The 10,848-nt window shown below is 36.0% G+C and overlaps 4 protein-coding genes across 4 annotated transcripts; 2 read left to right on the top strand and 2 right to left on the bottom strand.

Moving 5' to 3' along the window:
- Nucleotides 1-20: 20 nt before the first annotated feature.
- On the bottom strand, nucleotides 21-732 carry PCC1 (chromatin DNA-binding EKC/KEOPS complex subunit PCC1; the record flags this gene model as incomplete). Its single annotated transcript, XM_002999497.1, has 3 exons — nucleotides 21-194; nucleotides 393-603; nucleotides 695-732. 3 exons carry the CDS (start codon nucleotides 730-732, stop codon nucleotides 21-23), a joined length of 423 nt encoding a protein of 140 aa, XP_002999543.1.
- Nucleotides 733-1,004: 272 nt separating this feature from the next.
- Nucleotides 1,005-2,141, top strand: GVI51_G02365 (acylglycerol kinase family protein; the record flags this gene model as incomplete). Its single annotated transcript, XM_446472.1, has 1 exon — nucleotides 1,005-2,141. The coding sequence occupies one exon, from the start codon at nucleotides 1,005-1,007 to the stop codon at nucleotides 2,139-2,141; it is 1,137 nt and encodes a 378-aa protein (XP_446472.1).
- Nucleotides 2,142-2,245: 104 nt separating this feature from the next.
- On the bottom strand, nucleotides 2,246-7,588 carry MLP1 (Mlp1p; the record flags this gene model as incomplete). The annotated part of the gene is made up of 1 exon (XM_446471.1): nucleotides 2,246-7,588. One exon carries the CDS (start codon nucleotides 7,586-7,588, stop codon nucleotides 2,246-2,248), a length of 5,343 nt encoding a protein of 1,780 aa, XP_446471.1.
- Nucleotides 7,589-8,852: 1,264 nt separating this feature from the next.
- On the top strand, nucleotides 8,853-9,973 carry RPL40B (ubiquitin-60S ribosomal protein L40 fusion protein; the record flags this gene model as incomplete). The annotated part of the gene is made up of 2 exons (XM_446470.2): nucleotides 8,853-8,860; nucleotides 9,595-9,973. The coding sequence occupies 2 exons, from the start codon at nucleotides 8,853-8,855 to the stop codon at nucleotides 9,971-9,973; spliced, it is 387 nt and encodes a 128-aa protein (XP_446470.2).
- Nucleotides 9,974-10,848: the final 875 nt, after the last annotated feature.

Below are 10,848 nucleotides of genomic sequence, written 5' to 3'. Positions count from 1 at the left end.
ACACAACTAAAGGACTTCAATTATATATGGTCTGTGTAGCGAATAGTACATAATAGCATCTTGTGGTATACTTGGTAAGAGGAGCTCTTTAATCCCCTCCTCCCTTGACCAATGTAGCGTAATTTGGAAACCACTTCTGAGTCATCTGTTCCTAATAAATGGAAAATAGACATTGAACCCTGGTATGCGTAAGTCTATTCCTCTGGCTAATAGCAATTGTATTCCTCAAGAGATTTTCTATAAGTATGTTGTACATTTATTGATTGTACACAAAAATGAGTTGTAAACATATTTTGGTATAAACATAAAAGGCGTTACATGGTTTCCGGATCAAGCTCATCGATGGTCTCAACGATACTCTTTATGCTGTCTATCACACTGCTGACACCTACTCTCAGTACCCGATCATCTATGGCTTTGAAATGTATATCCAGTACAGTAGCCTTGGCCTCGTATTCTACTTGGAAATCCTCAGGTCTCAGTATCGGGTCAGGCTGTAAAACACGTTGTGCAATCAGCGCATCCCTTGCAGTCTCAAATGGTACATGCAAATCTCTATAAATATATCCTGTACAAATCAAAAATGTAATACACGTTAAAGTGCTGGCATTTTGAAATGATATGCTATAGTTAGTATCACAGTCATTTATCAAATAAAATCGCTTGGATTAAACTGAATTCTGGGAAAACATACAATGTGTGAGACAAATCTCTAGTATTGTTCTTGGACATCAAATCTCGCTATTGGGTATAATGCTGTTAACAATGTATAGTCCAGGCTCTACATAACTCCAATAGCAATATAATATTTACTGTTCTTCTCTTAAAACCGGAGCTCATCGCAAACTTCAATAATTTTTCAGAAAATTGAAGCTTAAAGCCTGAGCGATGGGCCCTAAATATTAAAACGGTTGTGGGAACAAATAACTCCACATTGCTGATTACTACTGTAACAACCTGTGCAATTACTAGAATTACTTTCAATTGGAGCTGAAAGAATAAAAATGGCTGCTATTGTGGAGCTGTGCAGAAACAACGGGATCAAGTATAGCGTCGAAATTGTGGAAGTTAAGGGTAAAGTTGAGTCCTATAAGTTGATCAAGGCCAATGATAGAAGTACTGATTGTTTTCTAAAGTTTGATCGAGATACACAAATAATAGTAATAGATTCTGTAAAATCTGGTACTTCTCGGAATGATAGGTCAGATTTATACAAGCTTGTGATAGAGCCATTGTTTCAATCACTTGGCGTTGAATACAAATACATAAAAACTGAATCAGAGAACTCGATCAGAGATTTCGCAAGGAGAACAAGCTTTCAAAGCGGATTCAAATATGATATCTTATTTCTCTCTGGTGACACAAGTATTTCTGAGTTTATAAATGCACTGGATACCACCATTCTCCGGAGTGCTAAATACCGGATATCAATTCTTCCAGTACCATTAGGATCAGGTAATGCCCTTGCTACTTCTTTGGGATTTAAAACACCATTACAGGCGCTTATCACGTATTTAAACAGTAATAAAAAATGTTCCCCTCTTCCTCTATATGATGCACAACTGCCAAACTCTACCAGCATGATCTTCTTCATTATATTATCCTTAGGGTTTCATGCTAATCTCCTTCACTGTGCTGAGGATCCCAAATATAAATCGATGGGTGTGGAAAGGTTTCAGGTAGCTAGCAAGACTGTCTTTGAAAGTTATGATCTTAATGTCGGAATAGCAGTAAATGGGCTTCAAAGTCAAAGTTATTCCTACTTTGCCGTTATTGCAGCTCCTAATTTAGAACCCACTTATAAGCCATCTCCTAAATCAAGCGTACTAAAAAAGGAATTGCATATATTAGGTTACAAAGCTGGGATTTGTTTGGAAGATCTGCAAGATAAAATAATGCGTGGGTATCATAATAAAGATGGAGAAGATATTCAAGAAATTGGCACCATTTACCAATGTTTTCAGAAAAACCTTGAACTATCTATCAAAACTGGACACAATGCACCTAAATATAGATATGATATGTGTATTGATGGATATTTGCTTAACTTAGAAGATTGTAATTCAAAAGACAATGAATACAAAATATTAATCAGATTCATTGATGATCACGCTATTATGGTATACCAGAATCAAATGTAAGATAACATTTAAATATACAAATTGATTTTAATGTTACAATTTCCTGTTGCAGATTACAGGGGATTATATATATATTTATATACTTTAAGTTATGGGCGTCATGTTTAGGATGATTGATCCGATTCACTGTCAGATTTTGATTTTTTTAGTTCATTGGTCTCTATGTCATCATCGCCTACTCTTTTATTTTGTGATAACTCACTCTGTTGTCCACCTTGTCCAGACATTAGATCCTTGAATGTTGGGGCAAAGGCACTTGCAAAAGCAGGTGGATTACCATTGTTATTAAACGTGAATGGGTTGTTAAATGCCGAAGTAGCCCCAAATGGACTGCTAGGTTTTAAAACTTTTACATTGTTGGAGTTTCCAAAGCTGGTGTCACTTGAATTCAATGTCTCAGGTATTTTTTTTACTGAAGGTGTAGAGTTTTCTTCTGGCTTAACATCCTGAGTTTCTTCACTATCCTTCTCTTTCTCCTGAATTTGTGATTCAAGTTTCTGTATTTTCCTTTCCAATAAGGTGGTCTTCATTGTTGCTTGTTGCTTACCCTCTTCAAATGCCTTTTTTCTAGCAGCCTGTAGTTCATCTTCAAACCTCTCCTTTAATTCCTTCTCTAGAGCTTCTTTCAGTTCGTTATTAAACTCGTTACTATGGTCATTCATTAGCAAGTCCCTTGCTTTATCCCTTATTTTTTGGTCGAATTCCGATTCAAGTTCACTTCTTCTCTTTTCGATTATCTTATTGATCTTTTCTTCAGATGGTAATCTGATTCTTTTCTTCAAATTATCTTCAGCTTCTGCAATGCGTTTTTGGATCAATTCTTCACTATCTTCTTCCCATTGTTTTCTTAGTGCTTCGACATCAACATTTAGTTCTGTGTCTGGTTTTTCATTTTCTTGAAATTCATTTCTAATCTTTTCTGTTTCTTCTATTAGCCTCTTATTAAACTCTTCTGTTTTTTCAGCGATGAACTTTGTCTTTTGATTCTCAAATTCTCTCTTTATGGCCTCGACGTTTCTATTGGTTTGTTCATCAGCATCTGTCGAATTAGCAGCAAGCTGAGTCTTTAGGTCGTCAATGACCTTTTGCAGCTCTTCGATTTCCTTGTTGGTGTTTCTAGAGGCTAAAGATGATGATTCGATCTCGTTTTGAAGTTTAACTTCTAGTTCTTCAGACTTTGATATTTCTTTATTCAATTCCTCCCTCAAGGTCTCTAGATCGTTTTGTTTTTCTCTGAAGTTGTTCAATTCGGACAATAGTTCCGAATTTTCCTCTGTTTTAACGTCCAACTGTTTTCTAATATCATCCTTCTCAGATATCAAATTAGATATTTGTTCCTGTAACGAACTTTGTAACTCTTTGGAGGTATTTAACTTTTCATGTGCCTGTTTCTTTAGCCTATTGAAACGATCATTCAGTTCGTTGGTCTCCTGTACCTTATTGTCTAGAAGTTGTTTCGTCTCATTAAGCGTCTCTTCTAGTTTAGTGTAGTCATCAACATTGACTTTTTGATGTTTCTCAATCATTTCCTCCAATCTGGTCTTCCAACGTTGAGATTCATCATTGGCTGAAGCAATTTTCAAATCCTTTTCTTTTATCAAATTATTAGCACTCTCTAAATTAGATTGTAATGGTAACAACTCGTTTCTACAAATTTGGAGGTCTTTTGCTATTTTATCTTTTTCATCTAGTGCCTGTTTTAGTTCGTTCCTTAAAGTAACATTGCTCTCCCTTAATAGGTTCAACTGCTCAAGGTCACCCCTTATTGTTTGATAATTATTAATGAGGTCTGAATGCTCACTGTATTCGCTTTCTAATAAAGCAGCACTTCTCTTTGTATTTTCAAGCTCATTCTGTATGTCATCTAATTTCTGTTGTAGACTATTCTTTTCAGTTTCAATAACATTGATTTTAGTGTCCAATATATCCCTTTCTCTGCGTAAGGATAAAACTAAGGCTGTAGAGCCGTTAGCCTCGTCATCTGAACTATTTTCATTGACAGATTCAGCTCTGTTCAGTAAATCAATCTGATTATATAATAATTGATTTTGCTTAGTGATATCATCAATACGCTGTTGTGCAAGATCAATTTGAATCCTGTATTCATCTCTTTCTGATTTGAGATGTTTCTCATTTTGAGACATTTGATCTTGTAGTGATTGCAGTTCGGCAGTCAAACTCTTTGTATCGTTTTTCAGTCTTTGATTTTGTTCCCTCAATTCACTAATTGTTTTTGAAACATCAGCATGCCTCTGTAATTCCTGTTCGTAATTCTTTTGCGCATTGTTCGCGTAAACAGTTTGCTCCTCTAAATCATTTTCTAGCTTCTGTAACTTCTCTTCAAACATCTTTTTAACTTCCTCAATTGGTTGGGCGGCCCCTTGTAATTCAGCAATTGTTTGAGTTAGGCGTTTGCGTTCAGATTCCGCCTCCTCTGACTGAACTGTTAACTCGTTCTTTATGTTTTCAAGTTGCTGTTTTAAAATCTCAAAGCGGCCTTCTATTTCAGTTTTTTCTTCAGTTAGCGTCTTGATAGCGTCTCTATAGTCCCTATCTTTGGCATTAAAAGATGCATTGAGTTCTTTGAGAGCATCTTCGCTGTTCTGGGATAAATTCTTAAATTCTTCTAATTGTGAATAAGCGTCTGCCAGTTCAATTTTGGTCTTTTCTAGTTCCTTAATAACATCATTTTCTTCCTGATTTTCAGAGTTATTCTGGTTTATAGTCTCATAAGTGTGTATACGAATCTGAGCTCCTTCAAGTTCTTTTTCAAGTGTTTTATTTTGTAGATGTAGACGTTCTAACTCATCATTCTTTGTTTGAAGTTGCCCTTGAATCTGTTGTTGTTGTTGAGAGGCTTCATCAATCTTCTTTTGGTACCATTCATATTGCGCATTTCTTTCCTTTTCAATCTTATCGATTTCATGTACTCTTTCGCTTAACTGCTTGTCAAGTTTCTCATTTATGTAGTTAACCTCTGAAATCCTTTTTTTAAAATCACTTTGGACTCTCTCAAGCAAAGTTTCTCTTTCGGATTGTAAAGATTGTAACTGAGTAACCATTATACGCAATTTTGTTTTTTCTTCTGTCGTATTAGAAAGTTCAGATTTCAAGGAGATTTCACGGTCTTTCAGTAAGGTAACCTCCGTTTCCAAATTTCTTACTGAAGTTTCGAGTGATGAGTTCTTTGATATAGCTTCAACATAAGAGGAAAAGGTCTTTTGTGTCTCTTTGTCTTGTTGGAGGAGACTATCCTCTAATCTACTAGAGCGAATACGCAACTGCTCGTTTTCCTTTGAAAGTAATTCCATACTGTTTTGAGTTATCTTCAGTCTTTCTTCCGCCAGGGATTTGGCTGATCTGTATTTTTCTATTTGAACATTCAATTGGCTTATTTCTTTATGTAATAGGTTTAATTCTTCAGTTAATGCCTTACTATGCGCGTTCGAGTCATTTGTTAGTTGAGTTAATCTATTCTCTAAATCCTTAACTACTGTTTCGTTGTATGACTTCAGTTCATGGTATTTATGGACTGAGTTTGAGGATTTAAAGTTTCTCTCCCTATCTTCGGAAACTAACAACTTAAAAGCATCCCTTTCTTTGGTTACAATTTGTAAGTTCTTTTCTAAGTTTTCATTGACTTTTTCTAGCGTCAGGATAGCTTCTTTGGCTTCAGCAAATATTTCATTATCCTCATCGACAGTGTTATTGGATGTGGATTTCTTCTTTTCTTCATTTTCTTCTAGCTGTTGAGCCAATGTTCTAACGGTTTTTACCAGTTCCATATTCTTTTCCTGTAGTTGTTGAATGTCCTTAAACTTTATCAGATGCTCAGAAATTACTTTTTGGGAATCGTTTGTCGATGCCATATTATCATTGGATACCAGATTCTTTATGAATTTTATCTCATCTTCATTGAGTAAATGGTCATTATCATTTATAATTGAGATATTTATTAACAGATATTGTAATTGATGAGCTAAGTCAGTACGTTGTCTTAGCAAGATTTCTAATTGTGAGTTATCATCGGAGATTTTCTTCTTTAGAGATTGTAACTCATTAGTTTTTAGTTCATTTTCCTTTGTAGCGTGTTCAAGGAGTAAAGCTGTGTCTGTAAGCTCCTTTTCAAGAACAGATGTTCTCTCTTGGAAAGAATTTATCACTGGAATCTTATGTTCGAGTTCAATAACAAAAGACTCGACTTGATTTTGTAGTTTTTCTTTTTGTCTCTTTTCTTGAACAAGTTGCCTCTTCAAGATTTTTATATCACCTTGCATTCTCGATAACGAAATTGAGGAATCATCAAAAGAGCCGAGTTCATCTGAGGAATTTGAATTAGAATCATTGGAATATGTTCTTTTTCTGCCTTTAGTTTGTAATGATACATCATTGGAGTCGTGATCTAATATGGATTCTAAACGTACACATTTCTCTTCCATATCTTGAAGTTTTCTCTCTGCTAGAGATAGTTCTTCTTTGAGTGATTTTACTACTTCAGAACTATTTTCTTCATTAGCCTCAGCGGTCTTGAACTTCTGTTGTAGAGTCGATTCCAGAGATTTTATCTGATTCTCATATAGTTTAATTAGCTTGTCCTTGATCGATAGCTCTTTATCAAACTCCTGTTTTTCAACAGCAAGTACGTCTTTGAGATCCTTATTTTCAATTAGATTATTTTGTAATTGTTCGGTGGTCTCGTCTAATTTCTTTGACAAAATTTCCTTGCTAGATTTCTCTATCTTTAGATCACTTTTAAGCTTTTCAACATTTGTAACAGCATCATGAACCATTAGATCAGTCTTTTTCCTGTAGAACATGAAGTGTTGGTTTTTGTTTGTCAATTCCTGTTCCAGCCATTCCTGATTTTTTCTCAGTAATAAAATCTCTTGTGCGTTCCGCTCAAGTTCAGATTTTCTATTCAGTTCACTTGATTGATACTCTTGGCATTTTAGTTCAAGTTCCAGAATTTTATCATTAAGTGTCTTGATTTGAGTTTGTAGTTCTTTCTTTTCGTCTCTTATATGTTCGAGCTCTGTGACCTTTTCATCATAAGATCCATTTAACTCTTTGTACCTCTCGTTGGCCCTATCTATGTTGTTTTGAAGGCCTTCGTTGGAAGTCTTTAACTGATTTATCTCGGCCAATTTGGAGTTATCAGAAGTCTCTAAAGACCACACCTTTTCACTCAGGGTCTTGTTCTCAGCACGAACTTTAGTATTATCCTCAACTACATAATCTAGTTCTTCCTTTAGCTTTTCGTATTTGCTAGACAAATTGGCTTTCGTCTCTTCCAACAGTACATTTGTCCTAAGGTTATCGGATTGCAATTGAGCAAATTCCTCAGCTTTGGAAAGTATCGCATCCTTTAATTCTTGTGCGAGTGATTCCACATTGCTTCTTTCAACATTGAGAAACGTGGCGATTTCACTTTCTGTGTTAGTAGCCATGGTTCTCAAACCAATTCTGTTCCTTAGTACCTTCGCTATTAGCCCCTAAAAGACACAATTGATAGATTGCCAGAGAATAAAGGTATATATATATCTTTATCCAACTAGATGTAATGAAAAATATGAGGAATAGATCTCCGGGTAGATATTCTGTGATAATCTGAGAATGGAACTCCGAAACATAAGTCAGTGACTTCTCGATACGACTAACTTCTTTAAAGGTTCTCGGCGGTTACTACCGCTCTAGATCCCTGTACGCAGGCGTCCCCTTCCAACCTGGAAGATGGCTAGCCCTCGGTCAGAAACCTTGCATGCGCTTCCCATATTGAGGAATTGGAAAACAAAAGAAATTTTGGCAATATCACAGAAAGATACTGTCGAACGAACATGAAATAATAAGAGCTCACGTGGCAGTTTCATTGTACGAGTAGCACCAACGTGAGTATTTAGTATGTAGTGATTTTGTGACTGTCTTGTTTAATTTTGAGGATGTACGGGTTTTACTGTTTGCACCCGTACATGTTTAATTATTCTTTTCTAAAAGTTTTACATGTATGTTTCGCTTCTTTGTAGATTACTCACCTTACTTTGGCTCAACGAGGTGGTGGTCGGGGTGTATTGTTCTGCTGGGTTGGAAAGGCTGCCTGTCGCCGATAGTGGGGGACTGTGTGGAACTAGCTGGTGTCCATTCAGCATACCGTTTTGGAAGGGCACATTGCGTTACTGTAGCAGGAGAGGCCAGAAGGTAATGGGCTCGTGAGTGCGCAATTAGGCTCGACCTGTATTGACCGTTTCCCATGGGGCTTCGGGTATCTTTGCTCTTCGGTCAATGTAGGGAGTTACGGTTTGCTTACGTAGGCTATTGTATACTAGCACCTTCGCTCATTCCGGGTTTCTAAGTGGCTTGGTATCGTCCGTCTGCCTAGGCTAGAGAGAGCTTCCCGACTGCTCTGCCTAGACCTTGTTGGCTGGTGGTGGCACTGAACGAATTCTGGGCTCATTGGTTGGAACTAACCTGACCAGTGGCAATCACAGTTAGCTTCGAAATCTTGCTACGACATGCCCTCGCAAGTTACCATCTTCACTGGATATGCCACCCTCATTCTACGTTACTAGTCCCGAAGTAATAGTGAAAAAAAAATTAGTAGTGTAGTTGATGATATCGTTATTATATCTTTATATTACCATTTAAGATTTTAATACATAGTTATTTTAATTTGCTTTGTATTATCTGGAGTCACCAGAAGCACGGATAAAGTTAAAAATGCAAATGTATGTGAACATATAGATGGAGAAATGAGTGGGAAACGAGGAATCCAATGTGGTTTTCGGAGAGACAGATTGATGGGAATATATTATGGGGTTTATCAGCGTTTAACGAGGTTTATTTCAACAGCGTGAAAGGTATATGAGGCTCTAATAATGACGAACTAGAGGAGATATGATGTTTCTGGCATATTAATTGTTTGGAGGAATACTCTTATGATGGTTTTGAACAAGAGGATTGTTATTTGACATAGTCGCAGAATTGAAGTCTTAATAAGTTATGATTTATAAGAACCGTGATGGGCCATATTAGTACTATGCAAAGTAATAACGGAATGATTTTAAATAACACAGCCGCAATTATTATGTTTGGGAGTGTATGGGATAGAACGGATTCATTCTAAAATTATGTCTACTATTAACATTTGATGTGCCTTGCTGTGGATAACAGTCAGTTTCTTTAGCTGTGTTACGTTTACCTCTGATATTTCCATAATGATACAAATGAACCATTAATCTGATCTTGGTTTTCCAAAGTTGAAGCTTTTGAGAGAGTTCTTTTTTTACTAACAGTTATTATAAATTTTTTCTAATATTGATATGATCTAAATTGATGGAGAGATAACAACATACGCCTTTTTTATTTCTGGGATGAAATGGAGGGCAACTTGTATGCTACGATTTTCAATTTAGCGGAATGTTGTTCAATATATCGGGAAAAATGCAGTTCATTATTACAGTTTCGTCAAGACTTTGACCGGTAAGACCATTACTTTGGAAGTCGAATCTTCTGACACCATTGACAATGTCAAGTCTAAGATTCAAGACAAGGAAGGTATCCCACCTGACCAACAAAGATTGATCTTTGCTGGTAAGCAATTGGAAGACGGTAGAACCTTGTCTGACTACAACATCCAAAAGGAATCCACTCTACACTTGGTCTTGAGATTGAGAGGTGGTATCATTGAACCATCCTTGAAGGCTTTGGCTTCTAAGTACAACTGTGAAAAGTCTGTTTGCCGTAAGTGTTACGCCAGATTGCCACCAAGAGCTACTAACTGTAGAAAGAGAAAGTGTGGTCACACCAACCAATTGCGTCCAAAGAAGAAGTTGAAATAGACGGTTTACCCCCTTTCAGATATTTTTTCCATGTTTTTTTTCGAAAGAATATTCAAAGAAAAAGCCATTTTATCTATACTTTTTTACTAAAGCAAATATAACAATCACATATATCTTTTAATTGGAATATATAAACGTACCTTTAAACCATTATTGTTTGGCAATATCAGAAAATAACAGAACTAACCGTTGAATGTGTATGTGTCTATCTAAGTGCTTTCAATGTTCTTTATTTAACTCTAGAGTGAACTGCGCGCTACTAACAGATAGTAAGGAAGATTCTTTGCATGTGCTTTTAGTTCGTTGAAATTCATTGGTATAAGTCAGGTGATCTTCGTTCGAACAAAGTTCACCCCCCCCCCCCGTCCGTTTTTAAGATCGCGATTGCGGGAAAGTCGATTTTTTAATCGGAGCGATATGATAAACTATGATTCGCTGAACAAGGTGTCAATGCATTAACGGAATAGGCGTCTTAGTCTTGTCTTAGTCTTGTCTTTGTCTTGACTTATCTGAAGTTTTGAAAACAGTTATATTTAATTTTTTTTTCGTTTGTTAGTTGTTTTAAATAAAATGTAATTAAATAAAAGTACAAATTTTGCTCATGAAAAATAAACCCGTAAAAAAGCTTCTGAAGATAATAATAAAAAAAAAAAATACCTGGGTGTGATAAATACGCCAGGCCTATTTGGATGTATAGTATAACAGATGTGCAACTCATGAATATTATGAATTTAAGTTCCTTTGAGAAAAGAAATAAAGGATAATAGAAACGTGAATGGTGGCGTGACATAAAAAATTAGGTTAGCGTTCGCAGTACAAGTACAATTGCTATTGAATGTATTAGTTGTTATAGTTCATAAGTGTTGGTTATGTTA

The sequence above is a fragment of the Nakaseomyces glabratus genome, chromosome G (assembly GCF_010111755.1).
Source record: "Nakaseomyces glabratus chromosome G, complete sequence".
NCBI classification, from domain to species: Eukaryota; Fungi; Ascomycota; class Saccharomycetes; order Saccharomycetales; family Saccharomycetaceae; genus Nakaseomyces; species Nakaseomyces glabratus.
This window is presented reverse-complemented; position numbering and strand designations above follow the sequence as displayed.